Source organism: Staurois parvus, unplaced genomic scaffold (assembly GCF_062004578.1).
Source record: "Staurois parvus isolate SC_StPar_1 unplaced genomic scaffold, SC_StPar_1.0 ptg000151l, whole genome shotgun sequence".
Taxonomy (NCBI): Eukaryota; Metazoa; Chordata; class Amphibia; order Anura; family Ranidae; genus Staurois; species Staurois parvus.
In genome coordinates, this window is record NW_028317947.1 from 18979389 (window position 1) to 18996754 (window position 17366).

Consider the following 17366-nt stretch of genomic DNA (forward strand, 5'->3'; position numbering starts at 1 on the left):
ACAAGCATGACTCCCAAGGACAAAATCATGATGGGACTTGTAGTTTTGCAACAACAGGAGGTCCACCAGTTTGACACCCCTGTACTAGGAGAATGGAAAGAAGGGCCCAATGTAAGTTCCAAGTCTACAGACTCCATACCTGGGCTATGAGAAAGAAATGAAAGTTTTCCAAGGCACCTAGTCTCGTCGTAGAGGAGGAAGTGTCACTTGCTCTCCTATACCTGGAAATGCCAAGTATTCCTGTTCAGGTGACTGAAAGGAGCACTGTGGTATTGAGTATATATGAGCAGTGAAGTGGCTTAGTGGTTAGCACTCCTGCCATATACTAGGGCCCCATCTCCAATCTCAGCCAGGACACTGCCTTCATGGAGTTTGCATGTTCTCCCTGTGCTTGCATGGGTTTTCTTTGGGTATTCCGGTTTCCTCCCAGACTTCATGTAGACACGATGGTAGGTGAATTGGCTTCTGCCTAAATAGATCCTAGTAGGTTTATGTGTGCATACGAGATAGGAACCCTACATTGTAAGCTCCATGAGGGCAGGGATTGATATGAATGTGTGATATGTTAAACACTGTGTAAATTGTTGGTGCTATAAAGATACTTGTAAAAATAAATATTGCTGTTGGACAGATAATTAGGTGACACTTCTCTCTTGCTTTACATGAGCTAAGGACAGTGTCACTTTAAAAGGAACAAATCAATTTCTATAATTTGTAGATACTTGACTGGACACTTTATTGGACCCTCTATGTCATATCCTGTACCTGTTAAAGTGCTACTAAACCCGCAATAGTAAAATCAGTCTGTATATACAGTAAAGCATGTTTGTTATACTCACTGTGGAACCTAAGCTGGTAATCCTCCACATTGTGTAAAAAGGACGTTTGATCCTGTCTTCTCTGATCCTCACCTTCTACTGTCCCCAATCCATCTGCTGATGGTACAGAGCTCTAGGAGTCACTCTACACATGCTCATATCAGTGTGGCTAAAGAGTTTTTCTTTTCTTTGGCCCTGTGCTCATCACATGCACTCTCCCAATCAGCACTGTCCAAACAGAGGGTCAGGGGTTATACAGCCTCATAGGAAAGTCAGAGCAGAATGAAACCTCCTACAAGATTTAAACAGTGCTTAAGCTGGTGACTGATAGAAGACTGCTATATACTGCTGATGAGAAAAGGTATTTAGCAGTTTATACACTGCTCAAAAAAATTAAAGGAACACTTTGAAAAACACATCAAATCTTAATGGGGAAAAAAATCTCATGCTGGATATCTATACTGATATGGACTGGGTGATGTGTTAGGAATATAAGGATGTCCCATCGTTTGAATTCAGTAGGTTGATAATTTTCATTCCCATCAAAGACACCCGAAAATCAAAGTGAAAAAAATGAAGCAGCAGGCTAGTCTATTTTGCTGAAATTTCATTGCCGCAACTAAAAATAATACTCAGTAGTTTGTATGGCCCCCACGTGCTTGTATGCATACCTAAATATCGGGGGAAGCTCCTAATGAGATGACGGATGGTGTCCTGGGGTATTTCCTCCCAGATCTGGAACAAGGTCATAACTAAGCTCCTGGGAAGTCTGAGGTGCCACCGGGCAGCATTGGATGGACCAAAATATGATATCCCAGAGGTGTTCTTTTGGATTTAGGTCAGGCGAGCATGGGGGCCATTCAATTCCTTGATCCTCCAGGAACTGCCTGCATACTCTCACCACATGAGGCCGAGCATTGTCGTGCATCAGAAGGAACTCAGGAGCCACTGCACCAGCGTAGGGTGTGACAATGAGTTCATCCCGATACCTAATGGCAGTCAGGCAATGGCACATATTGACATGCCATCCTGGAGGAGTTGGACTGCCTGTGCAACCTCTGTTGGGTCCAGGTATTGCCTCATGCTACCAGTAGTGACACTGACCCTAGCCAAATGCAAAACTAGTGGAAAAACATTCAGAAAAGATGAGTAGGGGGAAAAAAAGGTCAGTGGCCCCCACCTGTAAAACCATTCCTCCTTTGGGGATCGTCTCATTGTTGCCCATCTAGTGCACCTGTTGTTAAATTCATTAACACCAAAGCAGCTGAAACTGATAAACAACCCCCTCTACTACTTACCTGACCAGATCAATATCCCAGGAGTTTAATTGGCTTGATGCTATACTCTGATTAAAAAGAGTACCTTTAATTTTTCTGCGCAGTGTATTTACTATAATAATTGCATTTCCATGTTGTGTGTACTATGGAAGACCAGATATAGTGAATGCAGGGTCCTGGGCTTAGTAACATTTTAAGCTCTGATTCTGCATGTTTCCCTCAACTAATCTTCTCCACTCACCGCATCCAGTGACTGAAGGCGAAATCCATACGCTGCACCTCTCTTACTGCTGTTCATGTAATTTCCAAATGCCAAAATTAACTGCAACAGGAGAAAGACATTAAAAAGGAGGAGACTAGGAGGCTACAGATCAGCACTGGTATAAGAGAACACAGACAAAACAACATCTAGAAAAAAAAAACGAGGCACAACTGTATAGTATCGGGACGGAGCCAGAACACAACGGATCCAATGGACAGCCTTATGAAAGTAGCTGGATCCTTGATTGTGTGTTTTTATAGCTACAGAAAGATTGCTTTTGATCCGTGGTCTCCAGACTGGGACCCACAAGCTAGATGCATCCCCATTGCTTGCCTTTTTCTCCAGCCCCTTGGAGCACTATTCCTCCCACTCATACGAGGCACTATTCCTCTCATTAGGCGGGTATACTTTTTCCCTCTGACACCAACGATGAGACATCAGTTATGACTGGGCTCATTCAAGCGTCTGAATGATCAGTATTAAGCTTTTACACAGTATATGGCCAAATGTTTGGGTACATGTGACCATCACATACCCTACTATCTGGGGAAAAAATATATGGTCACTTCTCTAATTTATTGCATTCAGATGTTTTCAGTGAAGGATACCTCATACAAAGACATTTTCAAAGATAATTCCACACTTCCAACTTTGTGGCAGCAGTGTGGGGGAAGGCCCTTTTCCACTGCAGTATGTCTGTGCCCCTGTGTAAAAAACAGGATAATTCACCTTTGGAACATGTTCCACCCATTTTTAGGGTGGAAGATATTCCAGCACCAGCAGCTTCTCCCCCCATTCTGTGACATTGGGCGGGGGAATCCTCTCTCTTCACCCACTGTCACTATTTGAAAAAAGTGTGCAGTAATGCAAGGCTTGGCCCATACAGCCACGTCATTCATCCACAGTTTACGGGTGAATGAATGCCTACAAGTAACGTCAACCATTGCTGCTGACGGCTTGTAGTTCTCAATGAACTACAAGGGTGCTGGCGAGCACGCTCATAATCCATTGATCTTCTTGCTCTCAAGTAAATGCCTGCCCATATGAGATATGAGCAGGCAGCTATGCGGAGAGTCTGCAGGAGCCTGAGATTGATCATGGGTCCAATGCTCTGCAAGCTCCTTTAGAAATAAATAAATGCACATGTGTTTGTTATTTTGTTTTTTTAACAAAGTGAACTTCTCCTTTAAATATATGGGTCTAGTGCGGAGGAACTCGAGTGGACTGCTCAGAGCCCTGACCTCAACTTTACTGATAACGTTTGGGATGAATTGGAACACCATTGCAAGTCTCTAGCACCAGTACCTGACAATACCAATGCGCTTTTAGCTGAATAGGCACACGTTTTCACAGACAATGCCTTGCAAGAAAAGTAGAGTTGCTACAGCTGTAAAGGAGTAGGGTGACTCCATAGTTATACTTATGGTTTTGGAATATGATGTCCAACATGCTTACTGTTATATGTGAGGGTAAGGCGTCTCCAAACTTTTGGCCATATAGTGTAATTGTATAGGCCTAGTTATGAAAGATTGAGAATTCCCCTTTTTATTTAACTTTAGCTTCATTCTGACTCTTCAGCTTGAGACACGGGTTAGATGTACCTTAACGTCAGTTGCTGCCCTATCTAGCCATGGTCCTCCTGCATGTGCCAGCTGTAACAAATACCATAACCAAAACTCAAGTTGACAAATGAGGCCCATCCAAGAGTCTATATAATTTCCCAGAGTCATGATATCTCACCTCCAGAATTCCTTTCAGCTTCTCCGAAGATTTGATTGACATGGATGCAGCAATAAGAGCATTGAGTTGCTAGAAAAAGAAAAGAAAATACTAGGAAAATAAAACCATGCCTGAGCAGAAATATTTCTTTATGTTTGTTGATATTCTTGTCTTAGGTCTTCACCAACTGTGTTTCCATGTGCCCTAGAAGCCACATGAGCAGAGTTTCCTTCCTATCCCTTTTTTCATTGGTGGGACAGAGATGTGTCACCTGTGTTTTTATCACATATCTGTGCTGTGCTTAAATCATAATTTGATTATTCTTGGCATTCAACAAAGCCTGTCAGGCTAGAAGTGAAATTCATAAAAATCTCAGACAACAAGCTTGAGTGACTCATTACCGGTTTGATCTTACCCATAAAAATATTCTGTCACTCGGAAAAGAAAAAAAAAAAAAAATCTGCTGACAGGTATGAACTGCAGACACTTGGAATGAGTCCACTGCTGCTCTCAATCTTCTCCATACAGCCAAATGCAGGGACATTCTGACCAGACAAAGTTTTGGGGCTTCCTAGTAATGTCAAAGTTTGCCCCCCCCTAGACATTCTTCTTGGCCAGTGAGGCAATCCAGTCATAGCAATGAGCCAATAGGGATGAACTGGCAAGCTTTGACACTACAAGGAAGCTTGGCCCAATTAGAAATGCAACCATTTGCCAGTAGCAGGATAGTACCTGCATTTTATACTGGTTAGTATTTAAAATGATAGAATAAAGCATGTGTCATAGCAAAAAGCATCTACAATACATACACATTTCTTCATGCTTTATTCCTTTAAAGTATATCTAAAGCCCATCTTTCTTTTTGCATAGAGTAGGGAAGGATTAGGGTTCTTTCACACCTAAAAATGCCACAAAAAGGCATGCATTTTTATATGAATCAAAAGTAGAAGTTCAGCCAAATGCGAACTATAGTTAAATCTGCTCCCACCCCGATTCTAACTTCCCTATAGAAGAAAAGATATCTATACTTACCTACTCAGAGCGCTCCGGTCACATGATCTCCCCAGCGGCCAGTTTCAGTTAAGAGGAGAAATTACTGACAATGGCTTACTATGGGACTTCCATTGCTGGCTATCCCTTCTCTTCATTGAAGCCAACGCTAGAAGCCAATCATGTGACCAGACTGGAGAGTCCTCAGAATAGGCAAGTATACACAGTTCCTTTACAAGGCAGTTAGAATATGCTTCATATGGGGGTCTGGGCATGTTTAAATATAGTTTGTATTTGACTTCCATTTTAATGAGTTTTTGAAGTTCATTCTTGGGGTTTACACGTAGGTTAAGTGGAAGACCAGACAGGTGATGAGTTATCTTCAGTCCCCCTGCTACAGTCAAATGCTGGACAGTTCTAATAAGGTAAAGCTCCTAAAACTTCCTGGTAGCTAATATTCAGATTACAGTCACAAACAAGTAAAAGTGCCAGTCGCTTTAGGGCAAGCATTTCAAACTGAAGTGAAAAAATGGACCAAACTGAGTACAGTAAGCTTCTAGAGGCAACATTATATATAATAAGCGCCATATCTACTTAATTCCAGCAGTTTGTTAAACAATATAACAATTGCAATTTACAACATTTTATCAGAGAGGGGCCATAAAAATTCCACAAAGTTTCCATCTAGAGAAGAGCTGGGACCTAGTTCATTTTAGATTCCTAAACTGTCTGAGGGACTTGTGTAGCCCATAAAACACTAGTTCGACAAGCCTTAAAAAGGTGGACTATCAGCTTAAACCTAAGAGCTAAATCAAAGTTCTATATCTCATATGCATCAACAAATAATTTATGCTTACAGGCGTAAGACGAGCCACGGTGTCGGCAAAGCTGGAAATGAAGATCATGGTGTTCACCCTCTCAGCCAGTCTTGGGATAGAACAAAGGTGGACCATGAATCTGTCCTCTGCTCCCAGCTGGTCCAGAGGCTTCTCATCCTTCAGATAGCGGGAGATCTGCTGCCGCTCCCAGTCTGTCGGAAGAAACCTTGCCAGTAGCTCAAGGAAATCCACATTCAGAGCCTGCATATCATATCTGTAATACAAGAGCAAAACACACAAGTGCTTTGACACGAGAGGCCATTTTGTTGCATACCAAAGGTGTTAAGTGTAACCAACAATCACACTAGCATGTGCTTTGAAGAAACAGATGCAAAGTTATAAAGGAAAAATGGATTCTTTTGTTCTGACTGTAAAATCCTTTTCTCCAGTAGTGCATTGAAAGACTTTACTTATTTGCTGAAAAGAGGATTCCTGTGTTCTTCACTTAGATACTATCTTCATTTGAAAGGAGGACACTAAGGGCAATTACTGGCTAGGGCAATTTACTTACCCCTGAATGGCAGAAGTGATGGCTTCAGGGGTTAGGCCTCCTTTTCTGAGGGTTATTGCAAGGTTCTTGGCCCGATTTGTCTCAATAAGGGAAATTTTGTTTGGTTGGCTCTGTGCTGCTTTCACTTTCTTTGAGAAGGTGGTCATATTTGCACCTTGGGCCTTCGTTTTAAACTGGTCCTCAAAATCACTCATGTCAAGTTCCTAAAGGTACGACAGAAACAAAACACTAGATGGCTTCAGTAATTTCAGGATCAAATGTTGTATTAAACCATGGTCATCTTTTTCCTACCTGAAGAACCTTCTCGTCATCCAGTTGTGTGAAGACAGTCCCTGAGATCTGTGTAGGTTTCAAGGCCACCCAGTTAAAGACTTGCATCCTGTTTTTAGTCTGCACTGGTTTCTTAATACTCATGCCTACAGGGCAAGGATAGTAATGTATGCTTAATGCTTTTTTTAATGGCACAGAAAAGCAAACCAAAAGTTTACATCAGGTCAAAATTAAAACAAACAGCACATATTCAGTGTATCTGTGCAATAACATTTGGCAGCTATGAAAAATTGGGTTTTCACAACACCTCTCTTTCTGAAGGCAATTGACATTAAGGATGGAAAACAAAACAGTGAGGTTACACTACAATACAAGGATTGAAAAAGTTTGAAATCCAGGAATTGCCATATACAGTCATGGCCGAAATTGTTGGCACCCTTGATATTTTTCCTGAAAATCAAGTATTTCACACAAAAAAGGTATTGCATTAACACATGTTTTGCTATACACATGTTTATTCCCTTTGTATGTATTGGAACAAATATAAAACAGAGGCAGAAAAGCAAATATGACATAATGTCACACAAAACCCCAAAAATGGGCTGGACAAAAGTATTGGCACCCTTAACTTAATATTTGGTTGCACACCCTTTGGAAAACATAACTGAAATCAGTCGCTTCCTATAACCATCAATAAGCTTCTGACACCTCTCACCCGGAATTTTGGACCACTCTTCCTTTGCAAACAGCTCCAGGTCTCTCTTATTGGAAGGACACCTTTTCCCAACAGCAATTTTAAGATCTCTCCACAGGTGTTCAATGGGATTTAGATCTGGGCTCATTGCTGGCCACTTCAGAACTCTCCAGCGCTTCTTTGCCATCCATTTCTGAGTGCTTTTTGACGTATGTTTGGGGTCATTGTCCTGCTGGAAGACCCAGGATCTTGGACGCAAACCCAGCTTTCTGACACTGGGCCCTACAGTGCGACCCAAAATCCTTTGGTAATCCTCAGATTTCATGATGCCTTGCACACAGTCAAGGCACCCAGTGCCAGAGGCAGCAAAACAACCCCAAAACATCATTGAACCTCCACCATATTTTACCGTAGGTACTGTGTTTTGTTCTTTGTAGGCCTCATTCCGTTTTCGGTAAACAGTAGAATGATGTGCTTTACCGAAAAGCTCTATCTTGGTCTCATCTGTCCACAAGACGTTTTCCCAGAAGGCTTTTGGCTTACTCAAGTACATTTTGGCAAACTGTAGTCTTGCTTTTTTATGTCTCTGTGTCAGCAGTGGGGTCCTCCTGGGTCTCCTGCCATAGCGTTTCATTTCATTTAAATGTCGACGGATAGTTCGCGCTGACACTGATGCTCCCTGAGCCTGCAGGACAGCTTGAATGTCTTTGGAACATGTTTGGGGCTGCTTATCCACCATCCGGACTATTCTGCGTTGCAATCTTTCATCAATTTTCCTCATCCGTCCACGACCAGGGAGATTAGCTACAGTGCCATGGGTTGCAAACTTCTTGATAATGTTGCGCACTGTGGACAAAGGCAAATCTAGTTCTCTGGAGATGGACTTGTAACCTTGAGATTGTTGATATTTTGCCACAATTTTGGTTCTCAGGTCCTCAGACAGTTCTCGTCTCCTCTTTCTGTTGTCCATGCTTAGTGTGGCACAGACAGACACACAATGCAAAGGTTAAGTGAACGTCTCTCCTTTTTATCTGCTTTCAGGTGTGATTTCTATATTGCCCACACCTGTTACTTGCCCCAGGTGAGTTTACAGGAGCATCACATGCTTGTAACATTCTTATTTATCCGCAGTTGTGAAAGGGTGCCAATACTTTTGTCCAGCCCATTTTTGGAGGTTTGTGTGACATTATGTCGAATTTGCTTTCTTTCCTCCCTTTTTTTGTTTTGTCCCAATACACACAAAGGGAATAAACATGTGTATAGCAAAACATGTGTTAATGCAATACGTTTCGTGAGAAATACATGATTTCCTGGAGAAATATCAAGGGTGCCAACAATTTCGGCCATGACTGTAATTATATTAACAGGAACTTTGGGATTTAACAGTCAATAAAATACTGAATTACTTGTGTTCAAACAAATTGTGTACTTTAAGGGATGTCTATAAGGATTGTCTGAGGATATTAGAGACTCTCTAGGTAGACACACAAGGAAGGTTGACCCAATACTTTAAGGCCCAGTCTGCCCAAAAATTGCTGCAACATTAACCTTGCAGGACTTAGCGATGTTTAAATTGATTTTAAATGTGTTCATTTTTGGTCTAGCGTTTACACAAAAATAAAATCCAATTTGATATTTTTGTAGAGGAGTTGATGGATTAGTTTTTTCTGGGTCTGATATCGACACCAATTTAGAGAAATTGATAAATGTAAATTTCTTTTACATACTTATTTTTTATATGCCAGTTGTAGATTTGCCATCAATTCCTCTCCCCAATAAGCACACAGGTAGCAATAACAACTTGATAGGAGGTTTTAACCATTCCCTGTGCCATCCAGAAAACAAAATACATTTTTGGTATAGCCTGGCTTTAATTTGTATTCAATCAGCAACACTCTCATTGTTGGCACATCTGGAGATTGCACAGTCAGACTCTTAACATGGCCAGATTTTTTTTAAAGCACTCAACTATGTTTCTTTAACAGTATAGTCATCTTCATTAGTACCTGTATTTAAGCCACCTGGTACAGGAGGAGGTGGTGCAGCAAGGCCTCCAGGAGGTGGTGGAGGAGGAGGGGGGCCACCATTAAAACAAGGTGGTGGTGGAGGAGCAGGAGGACCACCAGGTGGTGGTGGAGGAGGAGCAGGAGGAGCCCCAGGGGGTGGTGGAGGAACAGGAGAGCCATTCATCAAACCAGGCGGGGGTGGAGGTGGAGGAGGTATGGTTAATGCAGCCGGAGGAGGAGGAGGTGGTGGTGGTGGTGGTGGAGGAGGAACACTTGAATGAGGAGAAATTGGTGTTACTTGTTGAATCTCGCTGACATCAGAAAGTGGTAGTGGTTGTTGGCATTCTGTATTGTCACCCTTTGTTGTTGGAAGCGGAGGAGGTGGCGGAATAGTGGTCTCTGAAGGGGCAGTAGTGACAATGCTGCAATCCAACCTTGGAGCTGGTGGGACAGTGCGGACCTCTGATTCCAGAGCCAACAGTAAAGGAGAGGTGGAAGTATCCAAAGATTCTTCTGTCTTGTAAGGAGCAGTATCTGAAAACGGAGAACAAGATGTTACCTCTTCTCTCTAAAACAACAATCTCCTAGCCGAATCCTTCTGTATAGAACGGTTTTGTAACTGTACTGTACCCCTTATCATTGTAAAGCACTGCTCAAACTATTGCCGCTATTGAAATCCTGTATATTAATATTAGGCTTTGTGCAAGTCGTCTCGTCAGAGAAGGTTATGACTTAAAAGACAAAGTACTTTAGTAAAAAACAATATTTCTTTCAATAAGTAAAGAGAACTTAGAGAGTATTTGTTTCCCTACTTTATTCTTGTCACATCTAAAATACCAAGTTTTTTTTGTCAAGAAAATATTAAATATTGCATTTTAGTACTGCAGCCTTCTATTGAGCCAACTAATAATGCTTTGGGTTGGTTATACTTGTCTTTCTTTTTCTCCTTAGCTACTTGGACCAAGCTGAAATTTACACAAAGCGCGATTTAGAGAAGTGACACTTCCTTTTGAGACAGCTCCAACTGAAGTTTCAATCCAACAAGGCCAGTCTGAAAAAATAAAACTACTACTATTCTGTCTCTTTTACTTACACACATTGCTCTAGGAATAATTTTCATGCACAAGAAATATATACACACACATGCAGTTATATATGCATGCAAATTCATGTATAACAACGTATATATAAAACATTAAAGGTTGTTTTTTTAAGAATAAAATATTGACCTAAAAACATTTGTAGCCTGCATTAAATGTTTCAGTGTACTTTATAAATATCACCTTAAAAAAATGTTTTATATGCTCCCATTTCACCAAAATCAGATTAGCAAGGTAGACATTTGGGTGTGTATATCACTTGCTGCATATATGAGCCCTGAAACTGGGCAGAAGGCTTGGATGTAGCCTGAAGGGTTTAAACCACCCAGGGAGGGCACTGGCTATGTATAGAGGCAGTCAAATGGAGCCCACAATAAGGGAAGAGACAATATCATATGGTTCAGCAGTCCTTCAGCACTTCCTAAGCATCCCACAACACCAAACAATCTCACTTCATAAAAACCTCCATCTATAAAATGGGTAACAGTCTTAACAGTACAGAAGGCATGGCTTATATTCACCCTGCCAGAAGAGCCTAAATAACAATTCGAAAGAACTCATCTTGGTTATGGTGGTTTTTTTGGAAGAGTGAAAAATAAGCCTTGCTATATCTACTCTACCTACCCTCTTTCCTTACACCACAACATTTTCTCCAAACCTACAGCTGCTTGTCAAGGAAGGTCTAGTGTTTTTGTGCACGTTTATGTGTTTATAGAGCTCTATAGGTAAAGTTCAAATTACACACAAAGTTGAGTAATTAAAGAGACCCCCTCCAATACGGTGTATAGGTTATAGAGAAATAGTATGAAGGCAAAGAAGCTATTGTTGTGTTTGCCCTTTTAGAATACCCATTATGATCTAGACACTAGAGTCAAGGATGTACCGTGCCTACCTCTATACTTTCTGAGAGAAATAGACGGACATCTTTTAGCACAAAAGATGTAAGCAAAGAACACTGTCCTGGCATGTCTCCATGACAGAGACCAGGAAGAATTAATATGCATCGTCCTCTCCGCGCCTCACATGACCTCCTGCTCTCTACCTCCCTTGTCTCCTCCTCCCATGCTCGTCTCCAGGACTTCTCCATAGCCTCCCCCATCCTCTGGAACACTCTACCCCAATCTATCCAACTATCGCCTACTCTCCCCACTTTTAGGTGATCTCTGAAAACCTATATCTTTAGGGAAGCCTATCCCACCTTCAGCTAATAACGGAATCTTCTATACTTCCTATCCACAGTTATTACCTTTTGTACCACCAGCCCCTCCCTCTTAGATTGTAAGCTCCAAGGAGCAGGGCCCTCCTATCCCTCTTGTAATGAACTGTATTGTTGCTGTGTTGTCTCCCGTTATATTGTAAAGCGCTGAGCAAACTGTTGGCGCTATATAAATCCTGTATAATAATAATATGCATAAATGCTTCTTTTCAGCAGTAAATTTTCTTTTAAAAATAGTCAATGCATTCATTTAGACGTTGTATGAAAAGTGTAGTGCAATTAACACTTCTGACAGTTGAAAAGTACTTTTTGATAGAGATCTATAGGTATATATCAGACTAAATAGGGGGGAAACTGAGGAAGAGCAGTAGGATTGGCTTCCAAAAAAGTGACAGTACCTGTAAAAGTGGGACAGCTGGGAGCTAGACACCCTGTATAAAATGTTCAATTGTTAAATAAAGATTATATTAAATAGTTAATTCAAAACAGTTTAAAAACTGATAAACCTCAACGCAATGAAATGAAATGCGTACAGAATTCTAATAAATGCCATGTAAAGGATGTGAATAAAACCTTTCACCTGAAGCTGTGACTGGAGGAGATACTATAGTTAGCCAGATGGCTGATGGTGAGGCTGGAGGATTGGTCGTGGACACAATGTCCTCTGTACATGTGTCCCCTGCAGGCTCAACCCACAGTACTCCTTGGTCACTGGATTTCAAACGTCTTACAGCCTGGTGTGTATCCATTGGAACATATGAGGCTTGCTTCTCCTGAAGGATATCAGAGGAAGAAATGATTAAGTCAAATAGTTAATTCAAAGCCCTGCAATCAGCTTCTGTCCCCACAATTGTTTAATGTCAAGGGATTGCATAGGCATGGCCTAAATTTACCCCTAACAGTCTAGCCCCCCCACAAGAGCACCAGGTTTGTAAAATTCTAACAGGTTTAGCTGCTGGGAGGAGGGATCAGCAGGGTGTCCTGCTGAGTTCCTACTGATGTACGTAGGCCCCCAGAACTACATCTTCCAATACACCATTCTCTACACATGGTGTAGGGAAAATGGGTTAGCAACCCTAGAAAGTACACTTACCTTTAAAGCATTCAACTCTTTGCGAGTCTGGTCCAACTGCTTCTCTAGCTCGGCCACTCTTCTCATGTACTCATTTTCTGTTTGCTGTAGCTTCTCTGTGAGCTAACCACCATAAAGATTAATTGGTACATTATAAGATTCCATAGTTCTCCTTTCTCATACAAATTCTTATGTCTGTTACAAACTTACAAGAGCCAAATGGGCTTGTAGGTCATCAACATGCTCCAGCATCTCATGTTTGTTCTCGGTGTCCTCTAGAAGACTATTCACATCAAATATATTATCAAGATAGGCTTGAATCTGTACTTGGAGTCTTTCGCTTTCTGTGTTCTTCAACTCCTGGCAAATAAGGAAATGATTAATTTACTGTGCTAGCCTAAAATATGTGGTCTCAAAGGTAAATATGGGAAGTGGAGCCCAATACATTACAGACCCCCTAATTTTGAGCTTTAAAGGAGCAATCTTAAACTCCATGAAGACATTGTAAGAGAATCGTATAGAGCAGCCTTACCTCTCTTATTCACCTCTAACATAGCCTTAAAGACTACATAAAGTAAAGTAGTATAACCTGAACCCCCCACTCCTCTGTCCCCCAACTGAAATACGTCCTAACACAAGTTTTTTTTTTTTTTTTTGCTAACCTGGATATTGGGTAAATACCACAATGTATGGATTTTGTACCACAAAAAGGAATTAATTTCTCGCCTTGCTTCATATGTTAGAAAACTGATCTGTTTGTAAGTGGAAACGGGTAGCAAAGAAGATTTGAGTCTCTTTTAAGAAGCAACTTGGCTGTAGGAAATTGTAACTGGGTGCTTAAAACTTTAAAAGCACACTTACATCAAGATACTCATCCAGTCCCAAGAGGGAGAATTCATGCTGTAGATAAACCCGGAAATTCATATTTTTCACAGAGTGGACCACTATGTTAATGAACTGCATGCAAGCCACCTGGAGATACAAAAGACCATAGTAGTAGTCAGTAAAACACTGGAAGGAAGACACAACCAATACAGTTGCTCACTTGCCTAAAAGTAGAGGTTTTTTTGATTGTCTTTTTCAATTTGTTCTAGAAACATGTAAATTAAGCGTTGTTGCAGTGGGTAACACAGAACGTTCTTCTATCAACCATTGTAATTGCTATATGGTCAAAAGTTTTACAAAACCTGCTAATCAAACCTATATGAATTCATTGGACACCCCATTACCAAAGCCACAGGCATTATTATAGAGTTGCCCAGCTTTAACAGCCTCTTCTCTTCTGAGAAGGTTTTTCACAAGATTTTTGAGTGTGTCTTTGAGACTGTGTACCCATTCATGAGGTCAGATACTGAAGCTGGACAAGGAGTCCTGGCTGACGATGAGTGTTCTAACTCATCCCAAAGGTGTTCAGTAGGGTTGTGGTCAGAGAGCTATGTAGGCAACGCAGGTTTTCACATATACAAAGCTCCTCAAACCATGCCTTTATGGGTATACAGCAACAGCTGAAACACTCAAGGTTATTACTCAATTTCCCACTTTTCTTTCTGTATCTTTTATGTATTCCACCTCAATGTCACTGTTGCACACTCACCATAAAGTCGATATTGGAATCCTCAGTTCGGAAATATTCCATTAACTTTTCAAATCTTGCACCTTCTCCGCATACCTGTGCAAACACTTACAGTCACCAGTAGTAATGAATAATTATGTGCTATGAGAATATTTATCTAAAGCCAGTTTAGAGTAAGAAATTGTTAAGCCCTTGTCATTTTTGCCATCTTCTGCTCAGGGGATTTCCTTTCATTTCCTGTCTATATACATGACGTGAGAAAAAAATCTTGTAAAAGTGAACATAAATACCCTCTTACTGAAATAGGACTATGCCCCCCCTCCCCCCCCCCCCCCCCACACGCATCCCACAGAATCTCCTCAGTGAGGAGACATTAAAAAAACCTGACATGTTCCACCACTTCCCCACTCTATCCAAAACTAAACATTTAATTCAGACCAGGTTGCATTGTTGTGGCTGGTTGGGACTACAGCCCAAGAGCTGAATGTAGCCCTTTGCATACTTGTATTTGGCCCTGGGGGCACTATTTCTCCCACTGATACGAGGCATTATTATTTCCACTGACCGCAACAATGGGGCAATCATTCCTACACTGACTCCAACAGCGGGGCACTATTCCTCCTACTGACACAAACAATGGGGCATTATTCCTCCCTCTGACATCAATGATGGTGCACTATTCCTCCCACTGACACCAACGATGGGGTACTAATATTTCCCCTAATGCCAAAGATGGGACATTGTTTACCCCCACTGATGCCAGGACATTATCTAATGGGCACCATTCCGCCCATAGACATCAATGATGAGACACTAATCCTCTTGAATACAAAGAATGAGATGATATTCCTTCCGCTAGAATCAAGGATGGGGCATTGTTTACTCACATTGAAGCTGGGGCATTTTCTGTCCCCACTTGCCACGGTTCGGCTCCCCTAAGCTCTGAAGCATAGTAAACTGTCCCTTGTTTTAGAAAGTTCAGAGACCCCTGTTCTAGAATATCAACCAAAACTACTCTGTTAACCTTTAGTGCTTTCTATGTCTCACTGGGAATATTGTCCTACAATTTTGTAGTGTCACCAGGACCAAAGTGAGGAGAATCATTCCATAGGTGACATAGCAATAAGAACTCCTTTAGCATTGGGAAGGGTTGCAATCACTAAAAAAAAAGTTTTATTGTCATTTCTGTCCCTAATGGTGAGACTTATTTACATTTTGTTGTGGACTCCCCACTGTGAGAGGGAGCTAGAAACTAAATATTGGGAAGGAAATTACTCCTCCATTCTCACTAGTTATCAGAAAACTAATCCTGGTCATGCAACAACAAAACCACAACTGCTCTCTGGTTAAAAAAAAGTGTGTGACCCAAGCATCCCTTGACATGCATTCATTTGATATGGCTTTATTAGGGAAGAAAGGTAGAAGCTAGAAATCTTCAATTAGCATTTGCCACTTTCCTTTATTTCTACGTCATTGAAGTATACACAACCCTACCTCCAGGAAATAATTGAAAGCTGAAAGTATCAGTTCATGTCCTCCCCTGACCAGACACACAGCTGCCAGAAGCTCCAGGACCAGGGCCTTCGTACTAAGAAAAAAGGCAAATATATTTTAAAATAAAGGAGCGAGGGGAGAAATAATCACTTTTAGTAAAAAAGTTGCTTGTGCAATTGTCCTACTGGTGTGGAATGGTTGCAAGTAACAAGCCCATTTCTCAATTACATACCAGCCATGTAAGTGCAAGAGGTGGTACTTATGAATACATACTTTAACTAGCATCTGTATTTCTTGAGGAAATGGCTGAATAGATAAGACAGACAATGAATTTAATGTTGTAAGATTTTTTCTGTGTGTGTGAGTGTATGTATGTATGTATGTGTGTGTATATATATATATATATATATATATATATATATATATATATATGTGTGTGTGTGTGTATAATATATATATATATATATATATATATATACAGTCAGGTCCATAAATATTGGGACATCGACACAATTCTAAAGTTTTTGGCTCTATACACCACCACAATGGATTTGAAATGAAACGAACAAGATGTGCTTTAACTGCAGACTGTCAGCTTTAATTTGAGGGTATTTACATCCAAATCAGGTGAACGGTGTAGGAATTACAACAGTTTGCATATGTGCCTCTCACGTCTTAAGGGACCAAAAGTAATGGGACAATTGTCTTCCCAGCTGTTCCATGGCCAGGTGTGTGTTATTCCCTCATTATCCCAATTACAATGAGCAGATAAAAGGTCCAGAGTTAATTTCAAGTGTGCTATTTGCATTTGGAATCTGTTGCTGTCAACTCTCAAGATGAGATCCAAAGAGCTGTCACTATCAGTGAAGCAAGCCATCATTAGGCTGAAAAAACAAAACAAACCCATCAGAGAGATAGCAAAAACATTAGGCATGGCCAAAACAACTGTTTGGAAAATTCTTAAAAAGAAGGAACGCACCGGTGAGCTCAGCAACACCAAAAGACCCGGAAGACGACGGAAAACAACTGTGGTGGATGACTGAAGTATTCTTTCCCTGGTGAAGAAAACACCCTTCACAATAGTTGGCCAGATCAAGAACACTCTCCAGGAGGTAGGTGTATGTGTGTCAAAGTCACCAATCAAGAGAAGACTCCACCAGAGTGAATACAGAGGGTTCACCTCAAGATGTAAACCATTGGTGAGCCTCAAAAACAGGAAGGCCAGATTAGAGTTTGCCAAACGACATGTAAAAAAGCCTTCACAGTTCTGGAACAACATCCTATGGACAGATGAGACCAAGATCAACTTGTACCAGAGTGATGGGAAGAGAAGAGTATGGAGAAGGAAAGGAACTGCTCATGATCCTAAGCATACCACCTCATCAGTGAAGCATGGTGGTGGTAATGTCATGGCGTGGGCATGTATGGCTGCCAATGGAACTGGTTCTCTTGTATTTATTGATGATGTGACTGCTGACAAAAGCAG

At 41.1% G+C, this 17366-nt stretch overlaps 1 protein-coding gene and 1 long non-coding RNA gene across 2 annotated transcripts in view; one reads left to right on the forward strand and one right to left on the reverse strand.

Moving 5' to 3' along the window:
* The window catches only part of LOC149464577 (uncharacterized), a 91380-nt gene extending 80717 nt beyond the window's left edge, over positions 1-10663 (forward strand). The window contains exon 2 of the long non-coding RNA XR_016312364.1: positions 10377-10663. This is a non-coding gene — a long non-coding RNA (uncharacterized LOC149464577). The remainder of the gene's footprint in view (positions 1-10376) is intronic.
* FMNL1 (formin like 1) overlaps positions 1-17366 on the reverse strand; it is a 65782-nt gene that overhangs the window by 15354 nt on the left and 33062 nt on the right. Inside the window, exons 9-20 of the mRNA XM_089674579.1 lie at positions 15881-15974; positions 14408-14482; positions 13675-13785; positions 13024-13173; positions 12835-12936; positions 12322-12514; positions 9426-9959; positions 6747-6871; positions 6456-6658; positions 5924-6158; positions 4098-4166; positions 2337-2417 (exon numbers count right to left, since the gene is read on the reverse strand). Of these exons, the coding sequence (XP_089530705.1) occupies positions 2337-2417; positions 4098-4166; positions 5924-6158; positions 6456-6658; positions 6747-6871; positions 9426-9959; positions 12322-12514; positions 12835-12936; positions 13024-13173; positions 13675-13785; positions 14408-14482; positions 15881-15974 (1972 nt within the window). The remainder of the gene's footprint in view (positions 1-2336; positions 2418-4097; positions 4167-5923; positions 6159-6455; positions 6659-6746; positions 6872-9425; positions 9960-12321; positions 12515-12834; positions 12937-13023; positions 13174-13674; positions 13786-14407; positions 14483-15880; positions 15975-17366) is intronic.